The 17634-nt window shown below is 45.8% G+C and overlaps 1 protein-coding gene across 12 annotated transcripts in view; it reads left to right on the forward strand.

The window, feature by feature from the left end:
• Positions 1-2526: 2526 nt before the first annotated feature.
• macf1a (microtubule actin crosslinking factor 1a) overlaps positions 2527-17634 on the forward strand; it is a 118558-nt gene continuing 103450 nt past the window's right edge. For 9 of the 12 annotated variants that reach the window (XM_031871331.1, XM_031871327.1, XM_031871329.1 and 6 more), the window contains exons 1-2: positions 10433-11632; positions 17348-17514. In XM_031871331.1, the coding sequence (XP_031727191.1) occupies positions 10433-11632; positions 17348-17514 (1367 nt within the window). Of the gene's footprint in view, positions 11633-17347; positions 17515-17634 lie in introns of all 12 variants that reach the window. The other 3 variants (XM_031871323.1, XM_031871335.1, XM_031871325.1) reach the window with 1 other exon arrangement.

Below are 17634 nucleotides of genomic sequence, written 5' to 3' on the forward strand. Positions count from 1 at the left end.
CCCCCCCCCCCCCCCCCCCCCCCCCCCCCCCCCATAGGTGGAGCTGTGAGGCTGCATGCGAGTGCTGTGCCACTGATTTCTGACCAGCATACTGGGCTGCACACGACACCATGCAATGCTGCGATGTTGCTGTGTGACGCCACATGTAGGCCGTCATTCTGTTGGGTGACAGCCTCATAACAAACGCTGTGACAGTTTTATGTTTAAGTATGTTCCTGTGAGGAGACAGACAGTTCAGAAAGGTTGTTAATCCTGAAAAGTTATTAGGCTTTTTAAAGATTGAAGTTGTCACCCAGCAATGCTACTGTTATGCATGAATTGTGTACAATAAAATAAAAGTTATATCATACGCTTCATTAGTAATCTAATGCAACAGCTTCTACCTTTACAATGACTGGAGAGAGTCATTATAGTCACTATATGTTACTTATTCAGGCTGTAACATTATACTGAGACATATTCCCTCCTTCATGAGGATGAAACACAGTCCAGTATGACACCATCACTGGTTAGTTGTAAATTCATAAATAATTTTTATAGAGGATATTGAAAGTTCAGGATTTCAAACATTTTTCTGAAATATTAAAAAATTATTATAAAGAAGTACATTTTCAGCTCACTTATTGTAAACAAATCGTGCACTTAGTAATGTACAGCATAGAAAACACATACACCACCCTCTCCTCTTGTCTCCTCTCTTACTCTCCTCCTCTCCTCTCTTACTCTCCTCCTCTCCTCTCTTACTCTCCTCCTCTTTTCTCCTCTCCTCTCTTACACTCCTCCTCTTTTCTCCTCTCCTCTCTTACTCTCCTTCGCTCCTCTCTTACTCTCCTTCACTCCTCTCTTACTCTCCTTCGCTCCTCTTTTCTCCTCTCCTCTCTTACTCTCCTCTTTTCTCCTCCTATCCTCTCTTACTCTCCTCTTTTCTCCTCCTATCCTCTCTTACGCTCCTCTTTTCTCCTCTCCTCGCCTCTCTTACGCTCCTCTTTTCTCCTCTCCTCTCCTCTCTTACGCTCCTCCTCTTTTCTCCTCTCCTCTTACTCTCCTCTCCTCTTGTCTCATCTTTTCTCCTCCTCTTCTCTCCTCTCTCCTCCATTATTTCAGTCTTGCTGAAGTGATGACTAATCCTGAGTGTACCTTCTTGTTATCAGCACAGTGTGAACTCGCATCTGCATCCTGCAATCATGTACTTTTTGCGATGCTGTGTGTGTGTTTGGTTTTCTTTCTCTTTCTCTTAAACTATATCTTTCCTTCCTCTGAACCGTAACATGGACGTCTGTTTGTGAAACTGTGCTGAATAAAGATTCTTTCATTCTAAACCAGCATGGTTTGGGTGAAGTGTGCTTGTGAGTTTGGGCATGTCTTTAACAGCTCCTGTTGAAGACAGCGCCCCCCAGAGGACCATCTTGTGTCAATACAACCGCGCTGACTTCTTACTTCATGGATTGTGTGGATTGAATTCAGCTTTATTTGCACTCATGGCTGCCTCCTGCTTTTGCGTCACTAAAAACAACATGGGGTTTAAAAGCATTAGTTGACTTTCCTCATTATTTCTCTCCTCTGTTTTTTCTTCCAGCCCAGAGAAAAGGGACGCATGAGGTTTCATCGACTGCAGAATGTCCAAATAGCGCTGGACTTCCTCAAACAGAGACAGGTACGCACACTAACAATCAGACAAACATGGGCAAACGTTTCTGTCCACTGGTCTGAAAGAAGACGTGTTATGGAAGCAAAATGGTCCCAAATCGCAAAATTGATCCGTGCATGAAAAACTGCTTCAGGAAAATAACTAAATATAACTATTATTATGTATGTAGACTGTGAACAGAGTGAATGAACAACTTGTATGCAGTTTAAAGTTCCAGATTTCACTCAGTTTGCCAAAGCTAGTGATTGGGAGTCTTTTGGTGCAGTGAAGAAAGAGAGAATGTTTCACCTCTAAATCTGTTTAACTGTACCAAGTATTCTCCTGGCTTCATCATACATCTGCCATCTTTCATACTGCATCTGTCATTGTTCCCTCTCTGGCTGTCATGAATGGATCTGTTTCTCTCTAACGCTGCGTCTCTTCGTTAACTCTTTCTCTCACTTAAAGCACCTCTTCCTCCGTGACTCTCGTCTTTTTTCTTCCTCTAAATCCTTTGAGTTTCACTGCAGGTCTACCTATAAGGCCTGGGTGGCTTGCTTTAGCCGGAGCCGCGAGGTTTCACAAGGTCCCTCACACATAATGGGCGTGATCGGTGGAACAGAGATCATTTTTCATCCCGTAACATGCAGAACGTGAAGACTAGTTATGCGTTTTCTTGTCTTTGGTAGTGATTAAAAGTTACTTTATGAATAAATGATTGGCTTGTATTATAGCACATCTTATTTTGAGTACTTCATTAGGAAACTAAATGAAAAGAAATTCTGTTTTCCCGTTTTCAGGTCAAACTTGTGAACATCAGGAACGACGACATCACCGACGGGAATCCCAAACTGACGCTCGGTCTCATCTGGACCATCATCCTTCACTTCCAGGTCTGTGCACTTCCACATGCTGTTCTGGAGCTTCTGCCTCTGTGTTTAAGGGTTATTTCTGTCCAACCAACATGAACGTAACTTCTTGAATTTGAAAAGCTTGATGGGCAGCTCCAGGCTCTTATGTCCCGCTCTTGATGACACATTTGAGCCGGTTGTTTCTGAGTTTGAACAAAGTGTGTTTTACGACGCTTTGTGGGCTCAATCACACAATACAGCGGTGGCAATTACAGACACGCATGGCAAAAGTGCACCTTTCTAGTTATTATGTAACAACTGAGTCACGGCCCACATCATTACTGCTCTGCTTCCATCTGGATTTTAACCAACGCAAATTGCTCCACATGTGGACTTTATTCCCGTGTTTTGTTACTCAGCATGTCTGTCCAGCTGTTGGGATTGGATGTATTATCACTGCCAGGATGAGCTTAGCTCTGTGTGTGTTTGTGTGTGTAAACCAGTGTTTACTGGTGCAACAGAACAAGTTGCTTTTTGCACCTCAAAGTGGAAATCATAACAAACGGTGTGTATGTTAGAATTCTTCTGTAGGGTCTCTGAGCCAGACGTGTTTCCTGCCAGTAAGATGGTTTCCTTCACTCAGCCTGTGCAGTGAGAATAGAACTGTCGTACTGAGAACAGAGACTCTGAAGTCTCCTAAAGGAAACAACATGGTGGTTAGCTGACAGTCAGTGTGTGTACTTATGTGCTACTGTAGTTGGATTGACACACGTTATTGTGTGTGTTTTATAAGTGTTTTAAGTGTGTACAAAGTGACTCTGTGCACGGAGGCTTATCTGTGATTTAATCATGTTTTCTAAAGCGTCACACAAAACACTGTTTTTCCTCATTTTCAGATGATTGTTTTTTTAGTGCTTTTGTGATAAAAAAACATTTTGTATTTGTATTACGATCACAACAACTAGTCATGGTTCAAGTGAAAATACAGGATGTCAGAACAGGAGTCACAAAGTGCTTCACAGTAAAAGACAAAAGCAAAACAGTTCTCAGATGATTTCAGAAAAAACAACATTGCAGCTAAAAAGGATTTTTCAGCAATAAGTTGTAAATGAAGAGACATGTCTGCATTGTTGTCTTTAGGTCGGTGTCCCTGCGTCCATGTGGCCTGCAGACGGGGCCGTCATTACAGAGGGACCCAGTCATGCATGACGGGCAAAAAACATTCTCAGCATCTAATAAACATTTTTTTTATTTTTTATTGCTGAAAGATATCAGAGAGGTCCATGTACCAGCTGTAGTTGCTATGGTTGACCACTAGATTGTGCTGCGATGTGACCCGTAGCAAGGTGACACTGCCAGCTGGTTACCGTGGAAACAGTAGTGCGTGACACTCCGGCAACCGTTTCACTGGCCATGACTCAGCGTGTGTGTGTGTGTGTGTGTGAGTGTGTGTGTGAGTGTGTGTGTGAGAGAGATGATGCAGGAGGAGGGGAGTAGAGGACTAACCCAAATTGATGGACAGGACCGGGCTGAAACAGGCTGGGAGAGATAGAAATACATAAACATAGAGGTGGAAAGATGGAATTGGCCTGCAGACGGCAATTCGTCTCAGAGTTTCTAGAGTTCTTCAGATGACGACAGTTTCATATTAAGAGCTGCAGTGAGAGACTCGAGCACAGAGCTCTGTGTCCCTGCAGTGTGAGACGGTTATTACCATGAAGGCATGGTGGTGGATCTATATACTCTATCTATATATATATCTATCTATCTATCTAAAAAAAAATACATACGTTGGACTACACTGCAAATATACTATATAAATGGCATATTCTTATGTTCGGAGTTCTTTCTGCTCTTATCAAATAGAGAGTGAAAAAACAAGACACGTTAGTGCAGTAAAGTTCAGGAAATGTTGTGACAGAATGCTTTTTCTCTTTGACTCAAAGTAATAAGAGTAATATTGAAATGTACATGTTTGTACTGTATATTGAACACCATGAGTCCAATCACAGCTCACAGTTTTAATGGTAGTCGGTGTATTACAGCTCAAACCCGCAGAAAGAGAATCCTTAAGCCACTGCAGAGTCGTCATGAGACAGATATTCTCTGTTACACAAGATATGTGACCCAAATAGAGAAATCTTCAATATCCACACTATTCCTACCAGCCGCTTTGGTCTGATGATGAACATGATGATGATGGAGTCGTTCCTGGAAACAAGCCTCCAGCTCTTTGTGACCAGAACGCGTTTGTGCAAACGAGTGACTCAGCACATCACTTGATGATAGGAAGGCTCTCAGTGAGCTTTCATTTGGACTAATAACTGTTGTTCGTCATTATTCTACTGGCACATGAAGTCACAGACGAGGTGTCATCTCCGGCTTACCTCACTCTGTCAGCTGGCCCAGACAACCTGCTTAGTCGGCAATCCTGCTCAAACAGCGTCAAACTCCGAGGTTTTTAATAACATCTTCTCTGTGTATGTTCTGCAAATGTCCATCAGCCAACAGCTCATTTCTGCAACACTGCAGACATGTTGCCCGCCGAAGCACGCAGACAAGCTTTCTGTAGCATCTATGAAAAGAGTCCCAGTTGACAATAGTAAGATGTTTTGATGAATACCATTCATACGTTCACATGTTCATCATCATTGGGAATCGAACCCTGGCGATATTGATCCCACTACTCTCCATTTACACTTGACTGTAGTAGCTCAGTGAAGCCACTAGGTGACACCAGTTAGCTCAGTGTTAAAGACTCATCCCTGTCCATGGGCCCTCCTCCTGTTGCACTGTGTCTGCCTGTGATTGGCTCAGCGAGCTGTACATTAATATTCTGAGTTGTTTCATCAGCGTCTCTCTGACTTGCTTCCAGGCAGAATCAGCAGGTGGGGTTACTTTATCAGTGCCGTTGCTTGGCACTGATTTAGGCCTGTCCTGCATCCGTTGATTGCCGACTGTACAGGTTAAAAATTACTTCACTGTAGACTTGTGTGGACGCTGTCAGGAGCACAAGTAAAAAACAGCACTACTAAAAATGCAAAAGCCATGCCAGATGTTTATCTTTTCATACAAACCTCTTTTGTCTTCTCAATGCTTGTTAGTCCTTTTCATTTTACCGTGGTAACAATCAGTCATGAGGTTTCTCAGCAACACAGACTGCATTCAATGACTTTATTTTCAGTTCGGTTTATTGTCACCTGTTTAATCTCGTTCAGTAATATGAATGACTTTGAGGTCAATGCTTTGGGGAGCGTGGCATAATATTTTGTGTAACTTGGACGCAGCAGTGGAGCTCTGAAGTGCTTGCAGAGCCAGAACTCCCGACACACATCACCACCATGGTGAATGTACGGAAGCCCAAGAGGCAAATGAGAAACAATATTCTGGTGATCAATTTTCCAAGTCAGATCTTAACTGTTTTGTCTCCTGTGTTTATGACTTAAGAACAGGTGGAAAAGGTTTTGCCAGGAACATCTTTCTAAGTTCCTTGAATTAGAACTCATTTAGTCCTATTTAGAACATCGGGCAGTGGTGCTCTTCAGCCTCTTGTGGCCGACCTGAGTACTACAACATCTAACACTTAAAAATGATCCCGCCAAAAATACATTCACCTGCCAAAACTTGGATAATTCTGGCAATTCCTTTGTTTCACCTGTCGCTAAACAATTTAGGCCAGAATAACAAGATTTTTTTTTTCTCACATCCCTTTCAGGCTCCCGTAGTAGTGGGCTAATATACAATGTCATCTTTTGTTTTTAGCAGTGATCTTAACAATTATTCAAATTTTCTTTTTCAAAACGCTTTGGAATATAATAACATAAAGACTCTGCATCTTAAAGCTCCTCTGAGTGCAGATGGAATATAAACTTATTATAATTAAAATGTAAAGATCAATCGCTGTGCTTCAGAGCACATTACTGTCAACAGAGCTGCTAGATATTTGATGAAAAGAGTTTCTGAAAGTATGTCATGCAGCGGTTGTGCTGGGTTCAGACGGAGGCTGCAGTCTGATGCTGTCGATGCCATGTAGCCTCAGTGAAGCCTCGGGGGCTTGATTAGTGCTTCTCTCCCATTGGTTCATGCCTTCTCCATGTGTGTTTGTGTGTGTTGTTCTCTTTCGGTTAATGAGAGAAGATGGATCATGCCTGTTCTTGGTCTCCATCCATATCTGTCTCTCTGAAAACATTCACCGAACATTAGGCACTTGCTTTAAGTACCATGAGTTCATACATCAGCAGTGTCGGTGACGAACCCTTTCCCCCTGCAGTGTTGCTGCCATGCTGCACTGTACGGGATCTCATGCATGTATGAGCTGTGTTGTTCAGCCTGTGTGCAGCGATGGTGGGTGGAAGCTTATCGAGGCTTTAAGGATGTGTGTGTGTGGCAACACGCCTTTAAATGTGTCCACAGTGTAGGAAGGGAGTTACAGATCACAGTGCTTTTGGGTGGAACATAAAACATCACAATTTCTGTCCGGTTGACAACCACATTTCACACTTCAATGTCTATTCGGACTGCAACTGATTTTTATTTTCATTAGCGATTAATCTGTGAATTGTTTGCTGATCAAACTGTATAATATCAGGATCACAAGTTCCCAAAACCCGATTTAACAGTCCAAAGAGAACAAGATGGTCACAGCTCTGCTACCAGAAATATTTTGGCATAAATGATCTAAACAGATAATCCATCCGTCAATAATCGTTTTAGCACTGCACTAATCGTTTGTAGATTTAAAAAATCGGATTGAAAGGATGTGTTTTGGATTAATCCGGTGGATTAAATGGCTGTAAAATCCAGGTACTTTATCACATTGATGCAGAAAGTCCTGCACATCCCATGTTGCCATTAAACAGCCTGGAATGAAGGTATACAACCAGTGATACTGAAAGCGTAGCTACCTCTGTATTAATAGTATAGACGTATACATTGACTCAAGCGTGTGTGCCCCCCCCCCCTCTCTTGATCCTTTCACAGCCTTCATCCGTCCGCTCCTGTTTTTCTTCTGTACTTTTCAACTTTCTCTTAATTCCCTCAAATCTCTTTCCTCCCTCCCTCCCTCCCTCACCCTGCGCCTCTCCTCTTCACTCCCAGAGCCATTCATAACCTGTAGCTTGATGGACAGATGGCGACTGAGGGAAATAGATGGGAAAAGAAGAAACGGATTGAAGTGCAAGCCGGCTTCTCATTTATGTTGCGGAGACTCACCAGTCTTCAGATGTGATTTCTCTCCTGCTCGCTGTCATTCAAGGGAAGCTTTTGGGTCAAGTGTATGTGTGTGTGTGTGTGTGTGTGTGTGTGTGTGTGTGTGTGTGTGTGATGTGTGATGTGTGTTTTTGTGGCATAGAAGCTGCTCACTAACAGCCGAGAGAGAGAGAGAGCGAGCTAGAGGTAGAGAGAGAGGCAGGAGTGACGAGGAAGCGGATAGGAGGAGGAGAGCCATGCAGGGAGGGGTGGATTGTGAGAGTGAGAGATCGAGCAGAAGAGAGTGTGAAGCTGCAGCAGCCGGTAGATAAAAGCTTTTCTCTCCCTCCACCCGGCGTCTGCAAGCGAGGGATAAAGCGGAGGAGCTAAACCTGGCGAGGGAGAGACGGATCCATGCTGCCTGCAGTCACCGGAGCTCCCGGCTTCCATCGGATCAGCAGGCCTCAAACCACAAAACGCACTGCAGGACAAGACACACTCGAGGACACGTATGCAGACGGGCTCACACAGCTGACCAGGGGACCGCCCCAAGCTCGCAGGCACAAACACACACTCGCCCCGTCTCCAGGACAGCCGCACACTTGCTGTGTCTCTGGCCTCCACCGTGTCAATCGGATCAATCTCGCCATGCTTGTCTGAGGGAGCCACGGTTGTCTTTTAACCGGAGACGCCCTGCGTACTTGTTTTTTTGCTCCCTGCACGTCTTTGTGTTTTTAAGGGGACATGGAGTGCGGCCCCTCTTGTCCTAACCTCCGCCGCTGTGCTGCGTGGAGTTCAAGACTGCCCTTCACTGGACGCTGAATCCCTTTGGCTCTGTTCCAGACACACATCGCCACCTGAAGTAGGTCTGCTACTTTTAGCTGGATCCGGCTCCTACGCGAGATGCCTTCCTAATTAGATCAGTGGATGTGAGGAGTTATTAAGAGACAAACAGGCACCAGAGAGGACAGAGTTTGTCAGGCTGTTACCATCGTCGCACTGCACCACCTGATGAAGGGGAAGCTTGCTTGAGTAACTGACACGGGAGACTGACACGGGAGGTTTATGATTGGACAGCGCTGGAACACAATTCCCAGCCAACTCTGGTCCACAGGGAGTCCCACACTGAGGTGGGGGGATCTTTAGACTGGTATCCAGGGGAGAGGCATGAGATGCTAAGCTGTCTGGGGAGCTTACGGTGGAGTCTGTCTGTGCTTGGCTGCCCCCAGATTCAGACCGGCCCCCTCTCTACGGCACACAGCTGCTTTTTGTGGGTTTTCTGGACTACAGTGAGTTTGATTCCACAGGTATGTGGCCGCCCCACATGATCATCGTAAAGACCGTGAACCTTTCTGCAAATCTTGCCAATGGGATAAATTAACGCCGGCAATTTTGGATCCCAATATATTGACAGCAACAGTCCCTTAAGAGGAGCGCACACAAGCTGGATGGATCGACACGTCACTCGAGACACCAGCTCAATGGGCAGGATAACTCGTGGGAGGATGACGAGGAGAAGCATCAGGGCGGGAAGCCGCAAGCTCTGATTGAGTATTTAACAAGCTGTCGGAGTATTGGCTGAATCTCCCTGCAAGCCGTGGCAGCATTGGCTGACTGCGCTTATCCCTCACCCACAACCAATCTGGACACTGCGCTGCCTCGGCAGAATGAGACACCGAGCCCGCCGTCACTACGATAGGTATCGACAGCTTCAACGTTGATACTACTTCCACTACGAGCACCGTGACGGATAGGATTCCCACCGATCTCTGTTGTGTGGTTGACTCGCGTTACGGATCGTACTTCTCTCCCTCTTGCACTGCAATAACATTACCACAGTAGGAGGGAGAGACATCATTAATTCATGAGCTCAGATAGCTGCTAGATCCGAGTGTAGATAGAGCTGTTGGATTACCCACTGCAAAATGAGAGGGATCTGAATGAAACGGCAGCAGCAGTGGTGTTTTCCTCAGTCACCTCTTATAGTTGAAGGAACTCTGACATTGAATCAAGAAGTGAGAAAATACACACATGCAGGTTGCGTGAAGCAGCTGGCGCTTCACTAATGGCCTGAATAGCACCGGACTGCACTGCAATTTGTCTCTCTCCCACACTCCTCATCCCGCCTGACACATTGCCTTACACCAGGTAACGGCTCACCTGCCAAAAGCCCGGTGATAAATCAGACACTTGACCCTAATATCTCTTATTGTCCTCCTTGTGTGGCTCTGCTAGCATAGCCGTGTCCTCGTGTCCTTGACTGCAGCCACAAGTCTTCTGGGATAAACAGACCGAGCAAAGCAGGAAGCTGCCCGCCTTGTTACACACACTGTTACACAGCAGGGCCCTTGGAGAGAGCAGTGGTCCCTTCGGGAGCCTCGGTGAAGGACGGGTGGGAGCTCTGACACGTCGGCCTGCAGCTGTCAGCCTTGTGACTGAACCAAAAGACGGACTTTCCGTCTCGCTCCTTCGGTGATGGTTATACCAACCCTGTCTTAATTCACCAAGGTGGGTTTAAGATGCTGCCATGGAAAATGGAGCTAGGTGCACTGTTCCCTACTTCCCATTACTCACAGGTGTCAGATTATTGAGGGAGATGTCAGTCACTTACTAGCCTATCTGTACATTTCCCCTCTACTGTCTTTTTTTGAAGGATGGGATTTTTGCTCTCTAACACCAAATGATGTTCGAACCCAAATGAACATTGTCCCTGTCTGATGGATTAACCACCTGTATTTGTACACTGTTATCTGTCAACAACAAGGACATGGGGAGCTCCATGGGTTGTGTCAGGCCTTCTCGGGAGGGGGAACTCGCTGGAGCCCCCCCACTTTTGCCCAAGAAACGTCTACGTTTCAGGCGTAAGCACAAGGGCAAGAAGAACAGGAAAGGAGAGTCAGAACAGGATGACTTTGAGCGACAAAGACGCCATGGGCCCGATGAAAGAGAGGAAGAGGATGAAGACGATGGGGGAAAGGCCGCACTTATAGACACAGCAGATTTTAGCAACAGAGCCGGGACTCTTACTCCAGTGCCTGATATCCAGTCAGCTCATTCCAAAACTAATCTGCACAGCAATACCCTTTCCCCTGGCTCTGTGAGTGCCAGTGTGATGGGCAACAGGATACTTGATGTGTCCCCCAAGCCCAGTCCAGCCTGGAGAGGAGTTTTCTGCCTCCCAGGGGAGGAAGACACTGTCAGCGCCATCATAGACGTCTCCAGCATCCCGAGCCAAACCACAACCACCACCCCGGTCAACACGGCCCCATCCCTGGGCAGTACCACTCCAGGCGGAGGGAGGGTCTGTCGCGTTAAGGAGAAAGTCCAAGGGGTCCTGGAGAAACCTTGGGTCCTTCGACAAAAGAAGGAGAAAAAAGACAAGGGGAAGAAAGAGAGAGAGGAAAAGGGGGATGGGGGGGTCAAAGGAGGACCAGAGGGAACTATAGCGGTGTTGCGGACGCACTCAGGGAGGGAGCACAAAGGTGTGGCCCACATCCGTGAGGTGGATGGTAAGCTCTGCGTGGTGAGGACGGTGTACCCCAGTGATTTTGGCTCACCAGTGTGGAGGGGCGAAAGTGACAGTGAGGTAGAGGTGCGCAAAGAGCCCCTTGCCCCGTCTCCAGTCACAGGGAATATTCTCAAAGTCCAGCTGTCTGACGAGGACAAAAGTAGAGCCAAAATGTCTGCATGGGATTTCCCCATGTCCTCTAACCAAATCCCAATTCAGGAGACTATTGCTGTCGAGGGTTTGAGCTTGGGTACTCCAGTTCGTGCACAGGAGCAGTCCTCTCTGTTAGAGTCAGGCTATGCCAGCGACCTGCCGCTGACCTCTCCAGAAACGGCGGGCACCACGCCCAGTCAGACGGACTGGGGAGGGCTGACCAGTAGCTCATCAGAGAGACTCGACTCAATGATGGAGAGTCCTCTGTCGCTGCAGCAACAGGCCACTGTAAAATACCTGCCACAGGTTTGCCTCCATCTTACTTTACCTTTTGTCCTCCACACATTAACTCCATTAGCCAACTGTCTTGGATCTGTATCTTTATCTCTGTCTTGAAGAGTGCTTCGACAATTAGTTGATTAATCCAGAAGCTCCCTGCTGACCGGTACCAGATCTCAGAGCATTTGCTACCTGGCTGATGGCAAATAATGATTCAGCAAAACGGTGCCTCTGTTGTCATGTGGTTGTGTGTGTTTGTTGTTACCAGCTCTTAAAGACACTCTGCCTCTCTCCATTCTTTCCACCACCGTCCCCTGAGCCTAATCACCGCAGCACAGACCGTCTCTCCATCCTTCTCTCCCAGTATCCCTCCCTCACCTCCTTCCATTGCTTATCATTTTCCTGACACCACAGACACTCGCCCACAGCTGACATCTGTTAGACTGTGAGAGACAGACGGGCCGGGTGTTTGTTTGTGTGAGAGAAGGGTCACTGCTCCGAGTGACGCGGTTCCCTCTAGCTTCGAGCTGAAACTTGTCATTTTCTGAACAATTCAACTGTGCATCTGTCTGTGTAGCTCTCATGTTGAAAAAGGTGGAGGTTACTTGGGTGAGATCGGTTCATTTAAACATCATAATCTGTTGGTGACTTACATTGTGGTCTTTTTTGACCAAAGAAGAGTTGGTGATTCTTGGAACAGTGGGAAGACCAACCAAGACGGTTTTATTTAGTTTGTGTCGAGTTTGAATGAAGTATTTGAGCATATTTCCCAACCCCATTGTATTATCAAGAAACAGCTGTGGTGCAGTGCCTCATGACTCCGTACCAAGTTGTTTCCTGTCCATATCTGGTGAAATATAGATAACAATGTGCCTGGGTTTATCATACACATCTGTTTGGACTTCCTCCTGTTATTCCTGCCCAGCGCTTCTTTGCACAGTACGTGTTTGTATTTGGGATGCGAAAAATGTTTCGGGTCTCGCTTGCAGCAAAGCGAGCGAGAGTTTCTCTGCTACCTCACAGCTTTCAGCTCTCCTTCACCTTGAGAATAGAAAAGGCTGCTGCAGCCCACTGCAGTGGTACAGCAGGTGACGGATGCTTTTTTTCGCCCCACGACGGCTCCAACCGTTTAGTTTTCCGTTGTCCTCCACGTTACACAGGCAGTACAGTATGGATGTGTGTTCGGTTGCGTTTAGCGCTACGTGTCTGGTTTGAGGCTCAGTTGCTGAGTCATGAGAAACAAACACGTGACACAGTGGATCCACAGAGATCCCTGCTTAAGAGGGGCTTTTCCTCCTGGGCTATAATGATCGATACCCCTGTGTCTGTGTGTTTCATGTGTTATGAGAAGAGTGTGTTTTGGTTTAAAGTGCAGCTGGCCTTTGTATGCAGGTGCCTGTGATGCCCATCTCTGCATAAAAAGGGATTTGAAATGCGCATTCATCAGCCAGACGTCTGGTTTGTCGAACCTCGAGGGGATTTCTACCACCACTGAAATGTACCCACATACCCCTCCCCCCCCAAGCTGTCCTGCTGTCCATCCATCATCTGTCTGTCCTTCGTCCGCCCATCCATCCTTTTTCTTTATGGACTTGCTTTTTTTGTTTTAAGTACCAGTAGAACTATTCCTTCCCTTCCCCCCCATTTGTTTTTATCTCCTCCCTCCCTTCATCCATCGCTCTCCCTCCTCTCCCCACAAACTTCAAAGAGGCCATGCTTTCTAGAGCCACGGGGGGGGGGGGCGGCATCATGGATGCCTGTAGCTAGATCATGGCAGCACTATAGTCTCTGCTGCCACCTCAAACAAACCTCTGGGTGTTTCTGCGTGATTGTACGTTTCACTCACGTACACGTCTATACTTGAACATCACACATGGATATATATATAGATATATATATATATCTATATATATATATACAGTACATACTGTACATGTAGAGGACCACCCAGCAGCAGAGATCCGTGTGAAGTCTCAACACCAGGACTTCAAACACACACACAATGTGACCTGTATACTGCAGGGCATCTTGGTGGAAAGGAGTATGGATCATGTTCACTCTGTATATTACTGCATTGTGGTCTTGTCTGGTTTGGTAAATGCATGCGAGTGGTTACGTTGTCACGTTGATGAATTCATTCGTTCATACGCTCTAGTTGTGCCGCAGTAGTATGGACGGAAAAGCATGTACAACACCTCGACAAGTGACACATGAAGTTTACTTACTATTTATAATTTAGGTCTGTTGCCACTTATTGTATTATATGCTGAGGCTTGGTTGCCATCCTGGTAACAGCTTTTAGAAATGGGTGTTGAGCCTTGCTCACGAGGCAGAGTTGTACAGCGGGTTACACCGACAAGTCAGAGCTTCAGAGGAGCCAGTTCTGTTAATTAAACCGTTGTTGTCGTTTGGCTGTTTGGTAGCTGAATACACCGCAGGCTGAATCAGCGAAGCAGCTGATGGTAAGTTCACTGCTCCAATGACGACACAGATTGTTGGCCTCACACAGTGGTTCACAATATTAATGTGTTCACAATAAGAAAGTGGTAGTTAGCTAACCAAACAATATAGCTTTCTTGCTAACAGTGTGTCAGCGCTTCATAGAGATTTAGAGTTAGTACATTTAGAAACCGCCACACACAGAGGTTGATTCTGGGTTCACCAGCTTTTTCAGGAGCTTTTGACCACAACTCACAGCCTTCTTCAGCAAATGGAACTGACCCAATGTCTGTTCCTAATGGACCGCACGATAACGAGCTTCATTCTTTAAGAGGGCAGTGAGATGCACTCAAAAGCTGCTGCCAAGAAGCTGGTGAACCTTGTGTTTAGAATATTACAGTTCTTTTACTGTCAGAGGCTCCGTATATATCTCCACATGATGAATAAAGGAAGAGGAGGAGCTGTTGCAGTGGGAGTGCAGGCTCTCTGTGCAGATGCAGGCCTCACACAGAGAGCTGTATCAATATTCAGAGCGAGGATTAGAGGCTCTGTGGTTCTCTGCAAAGGAGGCGGAGCTCTGCAGGAAAGCACACAGCCGAATCCACCGTTTGTCGATTCTCTTTCAAGTCACAAACCCCATTGCTAAATATGCTAACGTGCTAGCTATAGCATACACTTCTTGATGGCTAGGGAAAGATGTTAAGGGCGAAAAAACATGCTGAGGCAGCCATAATGTCCGCTTCATTGTGTGACATGAGAGTCTCTAACTGAAATCAGGGGGTGAAAAGGTTGTGCGTGCTTGTGTCCATATTCTCCTCTTTTCCCTTATTTGATCAGATGAACAGAAAACTCTATGTAACGTGTGTGTGTGTGTGTGTGTGTGTGTGTGTATGTATGTAGACCCTCTTACTGTTTGCAAAGAAAATGATGACGTATAGAAGTGTGCACATGCAGTTTGGGAAGAGAAGTGGAAAGAATACATTAGTAAGTGGCTCAATATTTCGTGGGCAGATATAAACATGTATTTTGTGGAGAAACCGAGCATCTACTGAACGTCAGATAGCATGACATATACTGTGTACTCAGAGGTTCTGAGTTTTTAGCTGTTGAAAACCCCGACAGAACATGGAGGTGTCCTCGTAAAAGCCTTCGATCTAGTTTTAAATTGATGCTTATCTGTGTTTATTATCTACTGCAAATATTGAAGTAAGTTGCCGCCGACGCATTGGGCTAAAAGTCAGCAATTAACACGGTCACCAGTTGTTAGGAAACTCCTGTTGCTCGGAAAGGTTGTGATCCTGTTGGAAATCTGTAGAACTCCAGTCCGCTGTTTGAATATCAACCCTGACACGCGCATGCATACTGTTGTGAGATGGTCTTTATATTAGTGTTACTTATGTCAGATATTTATGTTTTTAGTATGAGTCCCGTGTAAAATGTCCTTGATTGTTTTTTATCATATTTAGTCAACCTCGTCCTGTTTCTTTTAGTTGACTAGAAACTTCTGGGCATTGTAGTCTTATCTGTCAAAGAAAAGCATAATTAGTTTAGTTTAGTTTTAGTCATCAGATAATATTTAAAGAGTGGAGTTTCTCTTTTTTAAATTCCATTTCAGTCCCGTCTCTTTTCGATGAAGAGTGTTGCATGTTGATATGGTCGCCTGTCGTGTTCAATGAAGTCTGTGCCGTCGTGTCATCGCCTCGTTTTAGTCGTAGGACAAAAAGGTTGTAGACGAACACATTTCGTCACAGTTTTCTCTAATGGAGTAAACACTGGTGTGTTTGTGTTATTAACATTATGTGTGTCCTCGTTAACAGTTGGTTAATCTCTGTTTCTGTCTTTGTCGTTTGCTGAACACAAAGTTGAACAAATAGTACTTTGTGTGAAACCACATGCAGTTGCTCCTCCGCTGCTGGCCTTTCTCTTCTCATCTTGCTTCTCATGTCTTTATTCGCTGTTGCTGCGCGCTCTCCTTGCACACACTGAACTTTCATACCGCACTATATTAGCAACAGGGAGAGAGACGGTGCCAGAGGGAGGAGTGTTGGACGGTGAGTGAGGGAAGAAGGGATAACAGAAGAATACTGATGACGGTCACTACGTATACATCACTCTGCCTCTGTGGCCGTGGACAGTTGGACCTAAAGAGAGCTAATTGATGGGATGAAGGACACAGAGGGAAAATGGCCGATGTGGTGGTGTAGCTCAGTGAACAGAAGACATACGTAGATGAAGTAGCTGTCAGTCTCCATGGAAGCCTGGTTTCTCTCCAGGCCTTCAGTAAACATGGACTTCATCTTCTTCAGGGGCTTTCAGGAGCTGTGATGAACAGAATCTGTTGTTTCTCCTCAGTCAAATAGTACAGTATTTGTTTGCACCATCATACAGCACAAGCCAGAAAATGTAAACAATTGAGGTTGAATATTTAGATGGTGATATTGAGACATATTTTTGAAAAGCCCTAATAATTATAAATCATTACCTCAGACAGATACTCGAGACTACTCGATAATGCAAAATCAACACAATTTATGTCACAGAGTTAGTCGGTATCGCAAATCCCTGGCTGAGAAAATACCGCACTTCACACATGACCCGTCTCTAATAGTCACAATGACATCAGTGCAGAGCAAAGGGGGGGGGGGGGGGGCGATACCAAAAGGGGGAGCAGATGAAAGAACACGGCAAACTGAGGAGACAGATGGAGGTAAAAGGGGAGGCGAGGGGGGAAAGAGGGGGGGGGGGGGGGTACACGAGCTAATGAGCAGGCTAGATGATAGAGTAAGGGAATACTGAAAACCAGATACACACTGTGTGTCTCACACACTGAGGGTTACGGATCACCAGGAAGATGAATGAGGAGTTTGAAGGGAGAAGACACGTTGCGTGAAAGTTACTGGAACCTCTCCAGTGAGTGTGTGTCTCGTGGAGTCACAGCTGACGGGAGTTTCGCCGACTCATTGTGGCTCAAAAAGCTTATTTCGTCTGCTGTGTGCCACTATGGTGACTGGCCTAAAGAGGCTTTAAGATGGAACGTAATATGTGCAGCAACATCTGGAAAGCATTTTGAATTCCTATGATTTCTTTTTTTTGTTGTTGTGAATGTACCGTGATCGATTCTGCAAAATTGAGTCAGGACTTGCAACTCAGTTTGTTTCAGTACATTTGGCAACTCAACGGAGAATTGCAGTTTTTTTTTTTTTTTTTGTTTGCAGTTTGTTTGTGTTTCTGATCTCTGTGCACACAGGAAACAATGAATCCCAGCACTAAGCCCCACTCTGCCTCTCTGTCTGCTCCCTCCAGATTTCAGAGATCTACGTGAGCGGCGAGTCGGGCGACCTCACGGCCAAAGAGAAGCTGTTGCTATGGAGCCAGCAGGCGACAGAAGGCTACCCCGGCCTCCGCTGCACCAACTTCACCTCATCCTGGAGCAACGGACGCATGTTCAACGCTCTGCTGCACAGATACAGGTCAGAGGACGAGCAGCCACGTTGTATCACCTGTTTGTTGTTTTGTTTGAGTAGGTAGTCAACAAAATATTAGTTCTGGGGAGTTTAATTCCTTTTTAAAATGATACCTGTAATGCAATA

The sequence above is a fragment of the Anarrhichthys ocellatus genome, unplaced genomic scaffold (genome assembly GCF_004355925.1).
Source record: "Anarrhichthys ocellatus isolate YVR2014 unplaced genomic scaffold, GSC_Weel_1.0 scaffold57, whole genome shotgun sequence".
In the NCBI taxonomy this organism is placed as follows: domain Eukaryota; kingdom Metazoa; phylum Chordata; class Actinopteri; order Perciformes; family Anarhichadidae; genus Anarrhichthys; species Anarrhichthys ocellatus.